Below are 21,501 nucleotides of genomic sequence, written 5' to 3' on the forward strand. Positions count from 1 at the left end.
CTAACAAATGTTTCACTCTTATTACCACAGTTCAGGATTGACAATTCAACATTTATACAGAAAAATTACTGGGAACAAAATTGAAAAGACTAACACAAGATCTTAAGTAAAACAATGTCCCCTAACAATTATTAAAGATTTCAGCTGATCTAAGACTTAATTATCTGTGTAAAGTGTTCTTTTTTCCTTTTTTCTTTATTTCCATCATCAGCAGCCATTAACGAATAGCTTCTGTTGTCTTAATAAGGTACAAGAAGCATTAAACACGTTTTGACTCTTGTTCCTAAATCATGTTCTTTTTCAAACATTCACACCCCAATAAGTGGTCTTTTAAATTTGTAGGCTTACTGCGATTGATTTGCTTTCTGACAAATGATATATAGATATCGGAGATTATTCAGCTGATAGACACTTCACTAATACAATCGTGTTTGAACCCCGAAAGATGCTAGTCAAGTTACAGTTCTTAATTGGTGTTTTTTGTATATTTTCCTTTGTTTGATTACAAATGATACAACTAAACGTTTAATTTATCTTCCCAGTGTCTTTAACACCAACAAAAAGCTTAAATACAATTTATCTTTGTACAATAAAAGCAACAGTAGTTTACCGCTGTTCAATAGTCGTATTTAATTAAGCGAAAACAAATCCGGGTCACAAACCAAAAAACCAAGGAAAACACATGAACTATAAGTGTAAAATAACGGTACAACAGGAAGAATAACCTGCTACAAAAATAACTCTAACATAAATAGAAACGGACTACTAGTATTTGATAACAACTGCTGCATATTCCTGACTTGTACATGCAGTACATTTTAAGAAAATAATTGTTGGGTTGAACCTTGTTTATGGCTTCAAAATTTATATGGTTTGACGAGTTAAAAATAATTTAGAAAATTAACGAAGAGTCCATAGATAATACTACACAGATCAAGAAACAAAAGAAAAACATGAAAATGTCCAGAGCACTTGTGATCACCACCGTTTTTTTGTGGTGTTATTCAGTCTTTAGTTTTCTATATAATGCTATGTGTACTGATGTATGTATTGAGATCTCTTCCATTATCTCCATTTGCGTTGTCAGTTTATTTTCGACGTATGAGTTTAAATTTCCCTTTAGTAACCTTCGCCTGTCTCTTTCAAACAGAAAAGTTGCAGTGAAGGGGACAATTTTATCATTAAACATCAATAAGTAACAAAACTGTATTTAACAAATTTTAAAACGATTTATATTCTATCATCCATTTGCTGTTCGATATCTTCAAGAAGTTTATCCAAACTGTCGGTTAAAGAATCATGATATGTGACTGGTTTCTGAAGGTTTGTACGGTCGTCCTCCCATGTCCACAAATCATCCTTAGTGTGTGTCTTCTTTTGCTTTGTAAGATATGGTTTCTTTATATTCTTTTGTTCTTCATTTTCTAACTTTGCCAATAAAGTGTCAATTTCATCAAGTGCCTGAAATACAACATATCAAATGTCATTTTACACGTTATAAAAGTTTTGAAAAGACATTTTAGAATCAATTTAAAGTGAGATAACACAAACTCTTATTGATTGATTGATTCATTGGAAGCTGGTGTCCCTGGAGAGAATCAACGACATTGGTTAAGAAAACTGATAATCATAGTCAATTTAGATTGGAGCCGAACGCACCTGTTTCGTGGCAACCTCCATTCTTCCTTAACAAAATTATTTATATCAGTTCCGAATTTAGCAATTAGATGTTCTTAATTGTTTCATGAAGACTAATTTGAAAAGAATTCATTTGTTTCATCATTGTATTTGAATGAACAAAAAGAGATATTTCTATACATTTCTATATTCTATAGAAGAATTCAGATGCCCTACGATCCGGCTTTTTTGATTAAGGCAAGAATCTAAGGTATTGATGGTAATTGCGTTGTCTGTACATTAAAACAGATATAACATTACACCGCGGATGTATACATTTTGTTACTGACTTTTTCAACACTATAGTTTGAAATTTGGATTTTGTACTTTGTGTCGTACCCATAACCTTGTCCTCATTTTTCTAAAATGTTGTACTTGTCGTGAGATGATTCCAATTATTAGAACGAGATCTGCTTACCAATTTGAAGCAGATTAGATCATCTCTGTATTTTAATGGTTTTTACTAGTCTTGGAATTCTATATAACGTTTTGTACTTTGCATTTTTTCTTTTGTTCTTGGCCACTGACTCATTTACTAAATTATCGATGACCAACTGCTTACCTGTTTTGACGGAAATACTTTCATATTCCAGATTACTTAATATCCTGAAACGATGTATTTTTTATTGGTATATTTGTTTGTGCATTTTTTTTACCTGCCATGTGTCTGGCTTTAATTACTTTAGTTATAGAAAAAAAAATATTTATAATTTGAATGGACATCTTACCTTATCTTGATTAGCTATTCTCAATTTTTCAGCTTTGTCAAATTCTTCTAACTTTTTTTGCTTATGAAGAATATGTGGCAATTTTGAATTTAATCTATTTCTTTCGTTTGTTTCTTGATTGTTCTGGAAATCATCTGCAACACAAACAAACACACGGAAAATGTTATAGCATTATCGCCATTTACATATATATATATTATTATTATTATTATATTTATTTATTGTTTATTATTAGTATATATATATATATTCTGGTAACTAATAATTTCTAATTAAGGCATATATATATGTTGTGTACAAGTTATCATTTTGTACAAATTACAATTTGTACAAAAAAAAGTACAAATTATAATTTGTATTTTGACTTTGTACAAATTGTAATTTGTATAAAACGTGCCTGTACAAATTGTAATCTGCACAATATTTGACGAAAATTCTCATATAACTTGTACAAAATTTTATAAAATGGATTTTGATTAAAAAAGCATTGAAACGCACCACCATAGAAAAGCTATTAAATGACCATACAGTTCATCTTATTACGAAATACAAAAGTTAGTTATTTATCATTCGTTTTAGCAGGTGATTGAATTTTGGCATCGGAAATTTCATCTTTTGACATTGACACTTATCACTTCTACAACACTTCGCAACGGCTAATTACTATGGGGTCAATTGCTTTAATAAGTTGACAAAGCTATATATCCCAGGCATTATTATTTACACTCGATATCTTCTATTCATTTACTCAGTTGATGTAATTGTGTAAACATGGGCTACATTGTTGGTCAGAAGAAGTAATTTGTCCAAAAGGTTCTGGACCTTTCTTGAATAATACACGAAAGAACAACTTAATTGAGTAGGACACTCACAATGAAACACCGATAATTCTTGGTAAGAAGCGTTTGCCGTGTTGACAATAAACCCACGACTAATATCGGTATCTTACCAAGAAAACGAGACAGTGACTATCGGAACTTGTTGTTTGGCGTTAATGTCATTATACATATTTCTCAGTAGAATCGTGTCCAAAACATTCCTCATAATATTTAATCCGAAATTGTTAAATATGGAGATTTTGGGTACTAAACATAGGAAAAGCTGAATGTATTTTAACAGGTTATTCGTGGCTTGAAGTCAAAATAAAAAATATAAAACTGAAGTATCATAAGAGAGGTTCAATGTCACATGAGTCCCATGGCTTTTCTTGGTGATTTGTTTTTTGGTCATAACTAGCGATTTCATAGGAATTTCTCCCCAAATTGTGATCTGAATAAAACAAATATCCGTTTCATAATGATATGCATTTGAGCACAAGTTTTTGGTTGAATGAAACATTGCTCATTATGCTTTCCATGCAGGAGAAAAACACGCAGATGGTATAAAAACAAATGACCGATACTGACTGGGCATGTCATGTTCCCTTCACTGCTACAATGCATCATAATCCAGAACATTATAACCTTCTTTCATACAAACAAACTATATCAAAATCAGAATAGCATAGAACAGCTACCTTTATGATCTTTTGTTATCGTCTGTGTTTTCATTTTTCTTGCTTTGTTAGTCTTTCCACAACTATTTCCTGTAAAAAAAAATGCGAGTGATAAAATAAGAAAAATGTCCTGTTATGAATAACTTCACTTCCCTCCGTAAAGGTCATATATAAACTACGATTACTAAATTGACAAGAAAATGTATAAAAAGCAAATCATTTCATATTTTGATAGCTCCTATAGAAATAGACACTCCACCACTGTAAGCAAGAGCTTAGGCTGCCAAGTCAAGCAAAAGAAATGGTAATTACAGAAGTTTTAATTTCATTGCAGAAATCAAACGTTTTTGTTATCCTATACCCTTGCTCCCGAGATAAACGATCCTATGACATCGTCTATGCCTATTTCTCATGTATCATCTGTCGCTTTAGATTTTTATAAAATATTTATTAGAAAGAAAAAACTGTTTTGTAATCCTACCTTTGTTCCATGACATAAATGATCCTGTGGTATCTTCTATGCCAAAATCTTTGGGATCATGTGGTGGAGATTTCGATTTTTTACTCCACCAGTTCTTTTTCGTCACTAATTCTCCAGCTTCGATGCTGTCTCTGAGTAAGTCGCCTAACGATCTCAGCTGTAATTCAAATGAAAAGAACCGTTTATGAATTTAATGCGCTCCTATGGGTTTTCTGAATCCATTGGGAACACTCAAACCCAAACATTTGAAAACCAGTCATGCATAAACACTCAGCAACGCTATAGGAGTTATATGGACAAGGGTCATGTGAAAATAATAGCCTACGAAAAGCATTATACAAGTATGATTTCGTAAGTATTTTTTAAGAACTGTTTGTCTTTTTTCTTTTCAAAACACTCCAAATATCTTTTAAACGAAATCGGTATCAACAGAAACAGAATATTCAAAAAATGTTCCGTGTCCTTTTATTAATTTGTTCAACCTTCACCATGGAACACAAATTGACATAAAACCCAATGTGAAAAATAAAGAAATAGCAACATTATGTGGGAGCATAATCAAAGTATCTGTAATGATAAGACAGTAAAAAATTGCTAACACTTTTTAAAAATCAATTACTATCCACACTAATATGTGTCCACACTTCTGACTTAATTCAAATATTACCGTTGAAACCTTCATATGCTCCTTGTGATTTTGTTCCAAAATGAAATCCAGATAAACTCATTTTAGGTGTTTGGCCATGGAAATGTTTCACTAAGACTGAATACGTGTATGTAATGTCTTTGAAATGCAATAACTATTAAAATTGGTATAATGTGACATATGTACGGCATATTGCTACAAACTGATTACTTACTTAATTAGCCCTAGAACGATAAATACAATGACCATATGTCGTGAGACTGTCACATTCGTGTGATTAGCCAGCGTGGTATGTTCATGATGTATACAAAACGTTAATCATCTACAATAGTATTGATCTACGTTTTCCAGTAATCAACCATTGAAGAAAAAAACACTTTAAGAATGTTTTAGCCAGACATAAAATATTATTCAATATTATAAAAGTGGTAGGGCCAATTTATTCTGATTTTTTTTTATCACACTATGGACATTTTTTAAAAAGTCTTTCAATCATAGCATGGACGTACAATGTCAAGATAATACTTCAATGATCATAATATTACAGCCCAGTATGGGTATTTTGAGGTTGTAATAATGGTATGGTTTATTTCTAAACAGATCATCAAATTATAAAGGCATGAATTAAGATAGATTTGAGTATGCATCAAGTTCAAAACCAGATTTATGTTGGAAGAATCGTTAAATATTGGTGTCGCATATGAATTGATTCATTTTGGCCATCTCAGTGATCCTTTGATGCAAAATTTTAACGTAAAAACTATTATTCTGTTTGAAAATCCATTCAATTACAACATGCTGCGCTGGAAAGAATTTTGATTTTATGGAAATGTGTGAAACAATGTTGTAATTATACAATAAAGATTCTTTAATTTTCAAATTCCAATAGGATTCGACAACATTTTTAAAAAATGTGACAACATTCTTAAAAAAAAGGTTGATTTTGTGAGTGAAACAAGTATAGGGCAAATTTTCCCTAACTATGCAGTTTCTACTTTTACCAAGTATTAGGCAATCGTATGTTTTTATTTGTATTTGTGTCTCTAAACCATACACTCCATGATGAAACATTTTAAATCTATACAAATAAGCTTCAACAATCGTCAATAAGCAAGTCATTTTAGCTGTACTGCGGTATTGAAACATACTTACACCACGGTGCCAGGTAAGAGGAGGGTTTCAAAAACATGTTTAACCCCGACACATTCCTTTTGTGTTTGTCCCACGTCAGCCGCCTGTAGTTCAGTGGTTGTCATTGTTTCATGTCTTTTACTTTGTTTTTGGTTAACCGTAATTTTTTTTGCAATTGAATTGTTTCATATTTTTCATGTCAGAGCCTTTTGAAGCCCACTATATGATATGGTTTTCCTCATTATTGAAGGCAGTACTGTTGCATATAATTGCTTACTATCCTTATTTTTATAAAGAATCTTGATAACTTTAAACACATCTTTTAAAATAATCACATCCTACTTGCGTGTGCACAAATAACATGGAGGTCAAATTTTCATATTTGCAAAAATGTTTGCTTAAAACCAATATTATTTTAAAATAATCACATCCTACTTGCGTGTGCACAAATACTATTATCAAATTAAGGAGATGTGGTATAATTGACAATGACACAACTAGTCTAAATGCTCTGGATGCAGGCAATTATACTGTATATATCATTGTAAAGCCATAAAAAATAAGCAAAAGCCATACATTATAATTAGCTTAGTGATTGTTCAGGCAAACAGATCATTTATCTCAAATAAGTTTAGGTTCAGAATGTAACATCAAGAGTAAACTGTGGAGCTTATTTTTTTCCAGATAAAGCTTAACAAGGAGGTCAAATTTTCATATTTGCAAAAATGTTTGCTTAAAATCAATATTATGTTTTTTTTCTTACCATTTAGAAAATAATAATAGAGTTGAGAATGTTAACAAGAAATATACCAAAAGGAAAACAACCTGACAAAAGAGCACCAGACAAGATGGTTCCTAAAAAAATGTTGTTTACTATGGTTACAATAACTTGTACACTAAAAATGACAAACTTGCAATAAATAGAGTTATTCCAAAAGAAAAATATAATTCTAGTTTTGCTTTTTATCTATGGTTAACCTTATGGGGTTTTCTGAATTTCCATGATGAAATGGTACATATAGTAAGGAAGATAACAAATAAGTAATCGTTTTCCGTCACTTAGTTTGCCTAATCAAATTCTCCTTGTAGCCCCAAAGAATGGACAACCGCACCGTAGCATGCCAGTTAACTATCAATGACAAGAGATTTTATTAAATATAAACGACCAATAAGAAAAATAAGAAGAAACCAAGTGTCAAAAAAATTAAACAATGAACAGAAAATATCAAGACATAAGTTAAATAAAAAAAAAAAAAGATAAACATAATACATTACTAAAGGTAGGCGATATATTACTAAAGATAGACGATATATCATCAAATATTGGCGATACATTACTAAAGATTGACGATACATCACCAAAGATTGTCAATACATTACTAAAGATGGATGACATATCATCTAAGATTAGCGATTCATTACTAAAGATTGGCGATACATTACTTAAGATTGACGATACATCACCAAAGATTGTCAATACATTACTAAAGATGGATGACATATCATCTAAGATTAGCGATTCATTACTAAAGATTGGCGATACATTACTTAAGATTGACGATACATCACCAAAGATTGTCAATACATTACTAAAGATGGATGACATATCATCTAAGATGAGCGATACATTACTAAAGATTGGCGATACACTACTTAAGATTGACGATACATTACTAAAGATGGACGATGCATCATCAGATTAGCGATACATTACTAACGATTGTCGATATATCACCAAAGACTGGCGATACATTACTAAAGATTGACGATACATCTCCGAAGTGTGTCGATACATGACTAAAGATTGTCGATACATTACTAAAGTTTGACGATACATCACCAAAGATTGGCGATACATTACCAAAAGTTGGCGATACTTTACTATAGATCTACGATACGAGTTACGAGTTAATGCATATGAAAAAAATCCGTTTACATGTAGAGGATAATCTAGGAATTGTGTTTCATAAAAACAAATATAAATATATTTGTAGTTTTACAATTTGTAAATTTTGATTCACAGAGTGGTGAAATCGTCATTTCAACAAATTAAGTGCCTCAGATTCTCATTACCAAAACTAAATGAAACTTAAATTGGAGAAAGTTAGTCCGTATCATCTTTTGAATTAGATCTTGATTTTGACTTTTACACATTACTGATTATGTCTGACTTGAAATCGTGTTATCATATTTAAATATCAAAAGAGCAAAATAACCCGAGATTTCATGCGCCAAAAAATAAAGATAGAGAGAATAAACTCAAGACGATAAACACATATAGTAGATTATTAAATCTCAAAATTACCTGGAATAAAGTTTCAGCATCCGAGTTTCCTCCATTTTCTGTGTCTGGCTGTACACCTTGTTCTGGTTCTCCCTCGGATGGCACTGCCTGTTCCTTCTGGAATCGAATCAATGAAATCTATAACCGTATGAGTAAAGATGCAAGTCTCTACAGAAAATAACATGATTAGATATGTACATACTTTGTTGATGATGATATCGATTGCAAAAGCTTGTTGATTAATTGTAACGATAGCAATCAGTTTTCATCATTAACTTTTCATTGATGAGATTTAATTCAAATCTTGCTTGAACAGATAAGTGTATTAAGTGGAAATGTCTAGTTAAGAGTTAATTACCGGTTTCCGTATAATGTGATTGAAAATTCGTTAGTCAAAATCAATTTTTATTGGTCAAAATAACACCATACCTTGAAATAAACCACTTCAATGTGCACACAAAAAAGACTTACATCAGTAAACTCCTTCATTTACAACCCCCCTCCCCAAATAAAAGGAAAAGAAGACGAAAACGAAAACGAAAACGAAAACGAAAATGAGAATAGTGGGGAAAGTTAATGTTGGCCGTTTCTTGCTTGTATATCCAGATCACCGGGTCTCCAAAGCTCCATGCTGCAATAAACCGTAAACGCAAAACCATCTAAGGAGCATCAGAGCTTAACATTAGCTTACAAATTAATATTTTTATGTAAGTCAATATTGTAAACTTCGAAGGTTTCACTACTTCAGTCAAAGTAAACCTGCCGATCTCAATGTTTGGTAATCGGTCGTTTATAGTTATTTCTCAGAGGTAATTCGAATTTTTAATTTACGTCTACAGACGATTGATATATATATAAATCTTACCATAGTGTTCAGAGAGTCGCCAACCCGTTTGTGCAGATAGCAAGAAAACTTGTTACTACGTGTTCATTGTGACGTTAGATATGCGTTGCTGTTAAATTGATTTGACGTTTCCTAAACGTTTTGCTAGTTCTGTTATATTATGCATATTCATGACTTTACCTCAGTACTTGGATATAAGAAGATGGGATATGAGTGCTAATTAGACAACTCCATCTAGATAACATTGTGTTCGAGCAATTTAAAACAAAATGTTTTATTCTTTGGCTCCTCAGAGAGAAAACAAATCATCTGTTTTTGTTAGCGCTATTTGTGTTTTTAATTCAATCAGTTCCATATAACCAACAATAATGATGACATCGCAAAAGCATATTGTTGTTTTCTGCAACAGTTATCGGGGAAAGTTCGAAGTGTTTTGCAACTAAGGGGTCAATGGTGTCAAGTAGCGGAAAATCGTATAACTGAACCTTTAAAACAATGAAAAATCTTAAGTTATTGTGATTAGCGGTTTTTTTCTTTATTTTCTTTTTTGCCAGCTGTGTCGACCTTATACATCCCGTTTTGGTTATAGAATTATATGGTTCTGGTTTGGAAAAGTATTGGTTTGTTACCGGTGATGTATTGTGCATGATGTTGTAACACTATGTTTTACCGTATGTGTGTAATTTGCTGATTTATTTGTATAGTGACGCAACGTCAGATATTGCTACCATTTAGTGTAACATAAAAATGACGTTAAATTGGAAACGCGCTTTATCTAATTCTTCCTGCTTTCCTTTTTGGGTAAATGCAAATTATAACACACAAGTATAATGCCGTGAGAATCCAATCCAATATATGATTCTATAACTAACATAGGATATTCAATTTTACTGCTGGTAATTGTGTGTTTTTGGAGGAATATTGCTGCATTATATATTCAACCCGAGTATGGTTTATTCAAGCAGTGACATACAATAGCTTATACTTCTGTTACTGAAGTTTTCTTACTTTTTGACCGTCTTATAGATATGTATTTTTGTAATGTGTGCCTCATTTCGTTTTGTTGAAAGCAGGACATTTATATTTAATGCAGGAAGGAACACACAATGCATGCCGTCCCTAGCATATTACGCTTGTAGCGACGTCAAATTATGATAACGGACAAACTTGCAAGACATTTTCATTAATCCGTATTTTTTTATAGATAACCCTGTAATCTTAATGTTATTGGGTGTACCAACTTCAACTTTAAAAGTACTTTTTATTGGTATAGTTATCAAGGCCGAAAAATAATCTTCACGAAATCAAATCTCTGGTTTTTCCCCCGTAAAACTTTTGTGAAGGCATGAAAGTTGAACTCGGACAATTCCGCAAGACATTGCAAATCTATTGTTTTGAATTTATTATGTAGCTCAATTTATTTTTCAATTCGAATTTCGGTAGCTAACACTTAGTACAAAACGATTTTGCTTACTATTCAATGAATTGTCTGTCAAAATTTTATTTTTGAACTGAAATGTTTTAAGTTTCCAAATTCAATTTCCGATGGGACAATTCCGTACATCATATTCTTTTGAAAATATGTATGCAAATTTTAAATGGAGACAGCCATGTTAACCAATACTGAAATATATCACGTCATTGAATTGTCATGCAAAATTTCGAAGAGTTGCGTGCACATTTCGCGAATTGTTCCAGTTTTATGTTTCGAGTTTGTTACATGGGACAACGCTAAGTGAACGTTTTGTCGGATACTCTTTGACTTCCTAAGCCTATGAATATTATATTTTTATTTTTTCTCTATCATTATGTGAAAATTTAAGAATCAATCTTTATTTTCATGTATGATTTGAAATATTTATTTCAGCATTTCTATAAAAAAAATCCCGTCAAATATTTACTTAACGCTATTTTTCGCAGTAGTAGCAATATCTAACGTTGCGTCCTTATCTATGTTGGCTTTAAAAGCTCTGTTGACTTGATTTTGAACTGTTTTGTTAATGCGCCGGGTCTTAAATAGGGGCAAATGATACAAGAGGAAAATTCAGACTCATAGATAGAAAATAAACTAACAACGCCATAGATAAAAAAAAAACCAAAAAAACACCAGACAGACAAATTATATTACACAATACACAACATAGAAAACTAAAGACTAAGCAACACAAACCCCACCAAAAACTCGGGGTGATCTCAGGTGCTCCGGAAGGGTAGGCAGATCCTGCTCAACATGTGGCACCCGTCTTGTTGCTCGTGTTATTAGAAGCCAGATTGCCAAGCCTAAATTACACAATTGATTACTTAAGTTATTGATTGATTGATTGATTTTAAAAGGAGTGAAATGTCATTGTATATATCTTTATTCTGACAAACCTTCGTAAATACAATGGTATACAGAAGTTACATGTAATAAATAACACAGTTATAAATTAGAGAAAACATAATATGTACACTATTTACAAATACATGTATAAGTTGAGTTTAGCCAGGAGAACACACACATGAATTAATATGCCTTATAAATGTACATAGCTTTTTTAAATATGATTGTTTTTTCATATTCATTATTTCCTTAAATTTAATTATATTTGGATAATCAATATACTTTTTAGCGATATACTTTTGTCTTTCTATAGCCACAAATTTACACTTCATTACATAGTGGAATTCATCTCCAAGATCTTTTAAGTCACATAGTTCGCATATTCTTTTATCTCTCTGAATTTTTTCCCATCTTCCACTTTCTATAGGTAATCTGTGGTTAATGAGTCTAAATTGACACAAAGTATAAATATCACGGGGTTCCAAAATGTCTAAATACTTTTCGAATCCGAAAAGTTCCGTAAAAAGGCGATAATTTAATGTTTTTGAGCTCGTTTGAATATCTGAGTACCATGTTTGTTTAAATTGATCTTGGAGAGATGTTCTTACAACAGTCTTTAACCAAATTTCATTTACACAAGTTTGAGATAACCATACATAAGATAAACCAGTTTCATTAAGGATAAATTCTATACATTTCATCCAATAAAGTTTAACATTATTTCCATGATATAAACTAAACATTAATTTGTATGCAATTGCTGATAATTTACTGGGTTTGCTAAAAATCAGTTTCGCCCAGTATGAAATCATGCGAACCTTGATATCTAAACTAATAGGATAACGTCATAATTCTCCATATATAACACAATTCGGGGTAGAAGATTTAAGATGAAGTAGAAGTTTACAAAATTTCAAATGAACCCTTTCTAATATATCATTATTTCCAAATCCCCAAATTTCACAGCCATAAAGTAAAACAGGTTTAACCAATTTATCAAATAAATCTAATTGACAGCTTATGGATAAGCCATGCTTTCTCCCCTTTTTGATAACTTCATACATGGCTCTCGTCGCCTTTTCTGCGAGATGCTTCTTGTTTGCTTTAAATGAGCCATTTTTTGAAAAATAAATCCCAAGATAATTAAACTCATTTACAATTTCTAAATCAGTATTACCATAATTAAATTTAAGATCAGCAGGTTGTCTACCATTGCAAAAAATCATGATTTTAGTCTTATCTACATTGACTTTCATTTTCCAAACATCACAATATGATTCGAATTTTTCTAATAACAAATTAAGTTCTGTGGCTGATTCAGCCATTAATACAGTATCGTCTGCGTAAAGAATTGCAAACAGTTTAACATATATATCTAGTTCGTCTTCTAGGGCATCTGATATAGTTCGAATTGGTTTGTTTTTATAATTTAAAAACCAGTAATTACTTGGCTGAAATTCGTCTGCAAATTTGACTGGATAGCCTTAAGGTATAAAATGTAAATAAATTTGTAAGTGAGTGAAACCTGCTCACACTGTTATATTATATCCTTATTATTTGATTTAGATTGTTCGAGTTAGACGTTAAATTTTCGTTCACCACATTGTATAGTTTTAGTCCATTCAAATACCACAATAGCTACTCTTTCATGCATAAAAACTTTGCCTCTAGTAAGTTGTCTTTTACAATCAAAAGAATCTACAGAATCTGGCACTAAATTAGACTTACGAGACATAAGAAAAAAGGCAAATAAAAATAAACACCAATACACAATATCTATACAATTATCAAGGTCTAAAAAATTAAGCATCTCTTTTAGCAAATCGGGAGTAATAGGCCTAGCTTGTCTAGGACAGTGTTGTTTGACTCTAGAAATTCCCGCCATTAACAACTTAAATTCAAAATTATCTAAAGGGGGAAATGGAAGATCTAAATAAAAATGCATAATTTTTACACCATTGATATAATTCCTAATGGAATCCGTCGATTTGAATGATCGACTTAAAAATTGCGCATAACAGCTAATCGTTTTAAAAGTGACAGGAATGGGAGCAACATCAAAATAAAAACAAAAGAGCAAAAAGGCTCTCCATTGTGAAACTAAATTTTTCTGAGTTCCTACTGCAAACGCAGACTTAGTAGACGTTTTAACATCTTTCTCTAACTGTTTAAACTGAGCATCTGAAAAAAGGAATTATATATATGCAAATATATAAAAACTACCAACTGTGACTAAAAGCAAATAGACTGTCTTCAACTTCAAATTCCTCTAAATTCGAGGAAACAGAGTTAAAAAATTGAGTTCGATGCAAATCAGACAAATGCCAACGAGACAAATAATCACTGATTCTATTCTCACTTCCGGGCACATGACATGCTCGCACCTCGAATTCTGATAGTGCACATAAGTAACATATTTCTCTCAGACACATTTGTAAGTACTCATTTCGGGATCTTCCTGTGTTTATCACTGTAACCGACACTTGATTATCACACAAGATTCGTATTTTTCGGCCCTTGAAAAATTGACCCCAGAGCTTTAAACAAATTACAATTGCCAATAACTCCAGACAGTTAATGTGAAGGTTATATTCTAGGATAAAATTTGGAAAGGTTCTGTGAAAAAAACGACCGCTGAACCATCCACCACAACCAGTAATACATGAATCAGAGGAGAAAATTTCATCTGGTTTAGACCACTCTTCCAACGACATCATAGAGATGCCATTATATAACGGGACGAACTTTTGCCACCATACGATATCTTTGATAATGCTCGACGGAATAGAAATGTAACCCTTTCTGTTATATACCTCACGTAACCAGTTAAGTAAACGAGACATGAAGACCCTTCCAGGACGCACACAAGTTGCTAAAAAGTTCAATTTCCCTATAAGGGACTGTATATCCCTTAGTTTAGCTGATTGTCTACCCTCCCACGATCCAAGAATACTTCGAATATCCTTTAATTTATCGTCAGGGATTTCTAAAGTTAACTTGACTGTATCGCAAATAATACCTAAAAATTCCATTCTATGAGATGGTGAGAAGGCCTTATGAGTAGATTCCTCTATACCACAAGACAAAAATAAAGTTTCCAGCTCCTTAAAAGCTATAAAGGCGTTTTCAGACGTTTCTGCACCCGCGAAATCGTCAAGATAGTTAATAATGTCAAAACCTGTTAATCTAAATATATATGCGACTGCATTGGTAAAACGTTGGCAAATTTGCGCTGCTGAACATAGACCCATAGATAACACACGGTCAAAATACAAATGGTCTCTCCAGCGGTACCCTACTAAATGAACATCGTGTGGATCTATATTTATTTGGCGGTAAGCACGACTCAAATCCCGTTTGAAACAAAGGCAACCAGGACCCTTGCTTTTAATAATTTCAACCAAAGCATCAACGTTTGGATACTGCCAAACTTTTATAATATTTTTTCAGACATAACCAACAAACATGTACTGGTGTTATCCGATTCAATCTGTAAACATTTATCTGGCATTTCTAACATGGACCTTCAAGCTTACAGTGGTGCTCGTATTTCCACTATTAAGAAGAAACTGGATCAAGGTGAAATAAACTTGAGTAACTATTCATACTGTCTTATTCATGTTGGAACTAACGATGTTAGAGACTTTTCTGTAGATCGAATTATTGCTGATTTTAGAGAGTTATTTGTAAAATTTAAATATTTGTCTCCGCATATCAAGCTTTATATATCTTCTATTTTACCAAGACCTGTAGATTTTGATTTAACTGGTTTTAAATGTGCTAATATTAATAAGCAATTACTTTCTGTATGTTCTAAATATAACATTATTTTTATAAAATCATATAAAAGGTTTCTTGTAAGAGGGCGTCCTATTAGGTCTCTTTTTGCCTTTAAGGACGGAGGGTTGCATCTTAATGAAGCTGGTCTATACGAGCTTCGCAGATGCTTTCAACATGTTATCAGTCATATATAATTTGTATTATGTATTTTTTGTTGTATGATAATCACCTTATGGTTTGTTTGTATGCTTTGTATATTGATAGGAGGTCATCGATGTTAATCTTATAAGGGAGTAATTTATCCCTTAGGATTTTGATCTTACAAAGAAGTGTACTATTCTTTGGGATCATAAGCTTACTTGAAGTTAGTGCACTTACAGGGGAGTCCGTCATATTCTCTGAGTGTGTCGTATAAAGGAAGTTTCTTATTCCTTTTTATTCAACTGAAACTTACAAGGAAGTGTTTCATTCCTTGGGTTTCAATTCTTCTATTGCGTGTGTGTGTGTAATTTGTGTTTATTAATCTTTTTTGGCGGGTTGTTTGGCGCATTTTGTTATTTATTTTAGGCCCGCTTTATTAAGATTATTCGTATGTGTATCTTTTGTATTGTATTATATGAATATTTTGTGCGTAAATTATATTTATTTATGTATCTTATATGTTAATTCAAGCTGCCAAAATTAAACTATTACTGGTTTATATCTTCTTTATTTGAAAGCCCCCGTAATTGGTTTGTTTTTATAATTTAAAAACCAGTAATTACTTGGCTGAAATTCGTCTGCAAATTTGACTGGATAGCCTTAAGGTATAAAATGTAAATAAATTTGTAAGTGAGTGAAACCTGCTCACACTGTTATATTATATCCTTATTATTTGATTTAGATTGTTCGAGTTAGACGTTAAATTTTCACCCACCCACCCAAACCCATTTTACAAAATTGAAGTTTGCTATTTGAGTGAGCAGTTGTAGAGTTTTCGCATTTTGGGCGCATTTTGTTATTTCTTTTAGGCCCGCTTTATTAAGATTATTCGTATGTGTATCTTTTGTATTGTATTATATGAATATTTTGTGCGTAAATTATATTTATTTATGTATCTTATATGTTAATTCAAGCTGCCAAAATTAAACTATTACTGGTTTATATCTTCTTTATTTGAAAGCCCCCGTAATTCGAATTGAATATGCAACAGTCAAACCGAGTAGAAATTATTTTAATAGGTCTCACCCCTTGTTTTTATCTAACATGTATACGTGGGTAAAGCTTATCCAACTGGTATCTGATTGTTAAAAGTTTGAATTACCGATAATATCAATACAAAAAGAGTCAGAATGTACATGTTTTATATAGGCGGATCCAAGGGGCCCTGGGGGCCATGGTCCCCCTTTTGTGTGGAAAAATGCCTTCACTGACTACATGTACTAACATATTTGAGAAACTTAAATGGGAGAATGGAAAATAAAAAAAAAATAAAGCGGTAAACGGCGGTAACGGCAATTGTTCAACCAAAATAAAAATAGTTAACAAAGAGGAGATATATATATATATAAAATGTGGAGCTTGGAAGTTCATGTGTAAATGATGTAGACCGAAGTTATCTGATTTTTCAAGATCCAAGATAGAAGAAGACCCCCTATCTACCTTAATACATCTTAATACAAAAAATAATGTTGTTAGCAAACAGGTTTGAGTCATAGATATCAAATGATAGGAATAAACTTTTCGAGCACTTGAAAATTACGCCTGTCTGTTCGAATTTGAAAACTTAAGCCGTTGTAGTGCGTTATTGCATACTAACTACTATTTGGTTTAAAGATAGAGTCACAACGGAACCGGAAGTATACTAAAAAGTAGCCGAATGCTGAATTTGTAAATTTGTTCATGGTTTGGGATTCTGAAAAAGTAGAACGCTGCTGACCGAGCCATGTCGGGTTCTATTGAAATCCCTTTAAGGGATACAGACGAGGTATGTGCGTTTATGTTACAGCATGATCCAAAATCCACCGTTGACATAGCATAGGGGATTGGATCTTGATCCCAAATTTACCTTTTACCTGTTTTAAGTGTTTACATGGGGGAATAACTCAAATTAGCACGTTATTCTGTGGGAAAGCAAACACCTATAATATAAATATAAATGATTTTAGGCAGGTGCTACATTTACTTAGTGAGCTCCCAAATGTAATTGAGTTTTAATAAGTTGTTTATGCACGCTTGCTTCACTTTAGTAAGTCTTTATATTTTGGAGATAAATGAGGGGGGATAGGACCTTTATCAGAACTCGGGGATGTGGTGTTTTTAAGCTCAGAATTTCCGGAATTGACCCTTTCGGGATCTGGGAATTCTTTTTACAAATTTCAGGATGTCAGGATTTAAATTTATTTAATTTGGGGACCGCAGGATTTCATGTTTTTTAAGCCCAAGATTTCAGGATCAGGACTCCTCCTACCCCCGCCCCCTCATGATAATGTCTGTAGACATTTTTCATATACACCTTATCACTATTCCAGGATGACCCAGGAATCTGTACAGCTTGAACTCTTGATGTCATACAACAATCACTTTTCCATTGTGGCATCATACATTTGTACATGTATACTTTGAATTAAGATGTCGAAATTTTATGGGAACCTGTGTGATGTCCAGTTATGGAGGACAAATAGCTTTAAGGTGTATTGTCAGTGACCCATTGTTTCCTGCATTCTAACTTTATTTTGAAATGAACATCAAATAATGACAGACTTCACAGCCTTGAGATTGAAGTATGCAAATGTTTATGCTTATTTCATCAGCAATTAACTTTAGTAGCCAACCATGATAACAATCTGAACACACTTGACCATTCAGCTTACTTGCATCAAATGAACAAGGTGTTTGATTATGTATTGAATCATTTGCATAAATCAGCTCTGATAATGCATTGCACTTACATTTTTCTCACTGGTCACTTGACAATCTTTCAAAGTGAAAGTTAAAATGTAGGAATCTATGGGTCCCTGTAAAAATATCCAAATAAGAAAAAATAAAGGATGGCAAGTAAATGAAACTTAACATAAATGAAGAAATAAATAAAAAATGAATAAATTGAGGGCCAATTTTTATGGATCCGATGTCGTCAGCCTCTGAAGTAACAAAGCATTTTGGACAGGCAAATATCCACTTTTTTTTTATATGGGACGAGCTCTGATTACCCTTTTGGATGTCAGAGTAATCTGGTCTAGTTTAACCTTTTTCCTCATACTTACTATTAATATTAATTCTCCTAATTATTGTGATGTCTTGAAAGATCACTTTGGATCCTAGTTAAAATCGGTCTCTGGCTAAATCGGGGGTCTTATTAGGGGGGAGGGGTCCGATCCCGGATCCCGCTTACTGTTTTGTCAGATTCCTGTATCCCTCTTACACTACAGTACAGTTTTCGCGAAAGCCATCCAATACTCCATACACCGAGTTTTTTCCTGGTGTTACACCAGGAAACTCCGACATCACTCCCTAAATTCTCCGAGAAATTTGGGAGTATTCCCTCCGACTTTCGCGTAAATCCGTTACCTTTTGTTTATTGTATTAGCGACATCTCTCCCAGTCTGGAGTGACGCGGTGTCACACCAGGTAATTAATTGCCATAATCCTTCTGATCTATGCCGGCAAGCGACAGTCAAGGTATGCGAGATTTCTTATGTAATTAAACAATTGCATTTCCTGTCTATTGATTATCAGTTTATATCTGATTGCTTGAAACAATTGAAAGATTAAATAAAAATCAAAATGTTGTTGTTAACTCTTTTAATTGCACTGACTCTGTACATTTAAATCAAGTTTTAAAAAACAAACTATATTTGATTTTGACTTCCGTTTTTTATCAGTTAATAAATATTTAATTTACTAAAAGTATAATTGTGTAACAATAAACAGAGACTAACGCTGAATAAATTAAGGCAGTGTTAAGAAAAATTACAGGTCTCAAAATTGTTTATACAATTCAAGTAAAAATGAAAGTATTATTCACTATCTGTTATGCTAATAAGTCTACGCAATTTCCATTTTACGATTACAAAATAAAAGTTTTAAAAAGCAAAAGGTTGTTATTAATGCTTACAATTGCATTAAAGTTTTATAAAAAAAATCTATACTTGATTATGATCTCGATTTATTTTATCGGTAATTTATATAACTTAAGTTATGAAAAGATACTTGCGTAAAAATAAACGGAAATTAACGCTGAAGGTATAAAATGTGAGAAAGAAAGAAAATAACGTTTTAAAACTTGTATATGCAATATGCAAGAAAAAAAGAAAATACTATTCACCATTCCTTATGCTTATTAAGTCTACTACATTTTCTCTTCACGGTTTGTTAGCACTACTTTAGGATAAAATAATACATTTCGGCTACAACAGGATTACTTCTATAGCTGCATCGACTCGTCGTTGCATAATATTCATTTACGCACAATGAATGTAAACTTTTGTGTTGTATTTAGAAGAGTGATCTTTAAATATTTTTAAAGCAATTAATTGCTGTGGGAAGAAAATACGCATCTCAGTGATCAACAGTGCGTACTTGAACTTGAACTTGACTTCGCTCACAATATTGAATGCTAAAAATAGTGACATCAATTTTGTCCACGAGATTTTTATTTGGCGGGAAATAGTATCATGTAACAGTAAACTCAGGTGACCTTTCTGGATAACCGTGGGAAAGTTCCTTCAAGGTTTATACTTGCTTTGTAAAAAATTGACATAAATGTGTGTGCGTTAAGATTGAGGCTCTAGAAGGTCCTTTTACAATAGATTAACCAGATTCTAAATTATATTCCTTTTCTGAATAAACCAACATCAGTCTTTTATTTTTACGTTTCTCAGTCAACAGAGGACATAAAACCGGACATTATATATTTATACGTTCATAGTCAACACTATATATTAATGGTAGATGAAAACAGGATGCATGTCGTTCAGTTCCTAATGGGCGTTGGTAGAGATCCTCTGTGAAAATTTGTCGATATCGTAAAAATCCGATCCACAATTTGTTTTTTTACATATTTCTTTCTTGAAATACGATATAATTTCATTTGAATATTCTATTTTATAAATTGTTGAAATACTTCTTTTTATATTTCGCCGAGGATTTTAACAAGCAGTTAAATACGGACGGATTGCGCTAATCCAATTTTATTTTAAATAATTAAAGATCAATAACAGATCATTACGGATAAAAACACATGATTTTTTTCTCCATATAAATACATAAGGTTGTTATTATTGTGTTGTGTCTAGGCGGCGAATGTATCTCAGTATTTATGAATATAGGGCTGCCACATTGCATACATACAAAACTATTTGTCACTTTACAATTTCTTTTTTAAATTCAAATATTTCAAGTCGGTAATCTACCGAGCTAGTGAAACATAATATTTTACATTTCAAAATAAATTGAAAGTTTTAAGCAGAGTTCACTTGTTGATCTGATTAATTAACTCTTGGGTTTAATTTAGATTGAACATATAACCGTAAAAACATCATTCTGTTTTAAGCCAGTTGATATTAATTATATAATATTGAACTATTAAGGAACCGAATATTGCTCACACATATAACCGTAAAAACATCATTTTGATTTAAGCCAGTTGATATTAATTATATAATATTGAACTATTAATGAACCGAATATTGCTCACTGAGTAGGTCATAAAAGGTTCTGATTGTGGTAAAATCATCTTTGTTGAAAAAAACAAAAAATATGACCGGATCGGACTATAATGAAAATACAAAATAAGTGTTTTATTCGTATTTTTGTACGTTGTATGTTGCCTGTCATAAGACAATGACATGGGCATAAACATACAAAAATAATTATCTTATTTTAAATAAAAATGTCACACTTTTATCTGACAATGAAATGACATTTAAATACCGTATTTTAAAGAACACAGGTGCAATCAAGATCGATTAAATGTACAAAGGTAATAAATCTGGCTAATCCGATGATGTTGTCACGCGTCATTAATTTTCAGTTCTTACGATGGGCAATAAACCAATTAACAGCCACGCGGTGTTGGGAGGGAATCTTTGGAGGAAATTGGGAGTATAATCCGTGATTCGCAGTGTCAATC

General features: G+C 32.2%; 2 protein-coding genes across 4 annotated transcripts in view; one reads left to right on the forward strand and one right to left on the reverse strand.

Annotated features, from left to right (window-relative positions):
* Nucleotides 1-1,192: 1,192 nt before the first annotated feature.
* LOC134683610 (uncharacterized protein DDB_G0279979-like) lies at nt 1,193-9,396 on the reverse strand. Of its 3 annotated transcripts, XM_063542919.1 has the most exons (6): nt 9,308-9,396; nt 8,464-8,559; nt 4,382-4,538; nt 3,922-3,990; nt 2,406-2,539; nt 1,193-1,461 (listed from the first exon to the last, which is right to left on the reverse strand). In XM_063542919.1, the coding sequence occupies exons 1-6, from the start codon at nt 9,308-9,310 to the stop codon at nt 1,231-1,233; spliced, it is 690 nt and encodes a 229-aa protein (XP_063398989.1). In that variant the 5' UTR covers nt 9,311-9,396; the 3' UTR covers nt 1,193-1,230. The 3 variants fall into 3 exon arrangements, with proteins under 3 accessions (XP_063398989.1, XP_063398990.1, XP_063398991.1); XM_063542920.1 differs by lacking the exon at nt 3,922-3,990; XM_063542921.1 differs by lacking the exons at nt 8,464-8,559; nt 9,308-9,396 and adding an exon at nt 5,049-5,205.
* Nucleotides 9,397-17,232: 7,836 nt separating this feature from the next.
* Nucleotides 17,233-21,501, forward strand: part of LOC134685191 (RNA polymerase-associated protein CTR9 homolog) — a 46,938-nt gene continuing 42,669 nt past the window's right edge. The window contains exon 1 of the mRNA XM_063544683.1: nt 17,233-17,355. Within this exon, the coding sequence (XP_063400753.1) occupies nt 17,314-17,355 (42 nt within the window). The 5' untranslated portion in view covers nt 17,233-17,313. The remainder of the gene's footprint in view (nt 17,356-21,501) is intronic.

This window comes from Mytilus trossulus, chromosome 9, assembly GCF_036588685.1.
Source record: "Mytilus trossulus isolate FHL-02 chromosome 9, PNRI_Mtr1.1.1.hap1, whole genome shotgun sequence".
NCBI lineage: Eukaryota > Metazoa > Mollusca > Bivalvia > Mytilida > Mytilidae > Mytilus > Mytilus trossulus.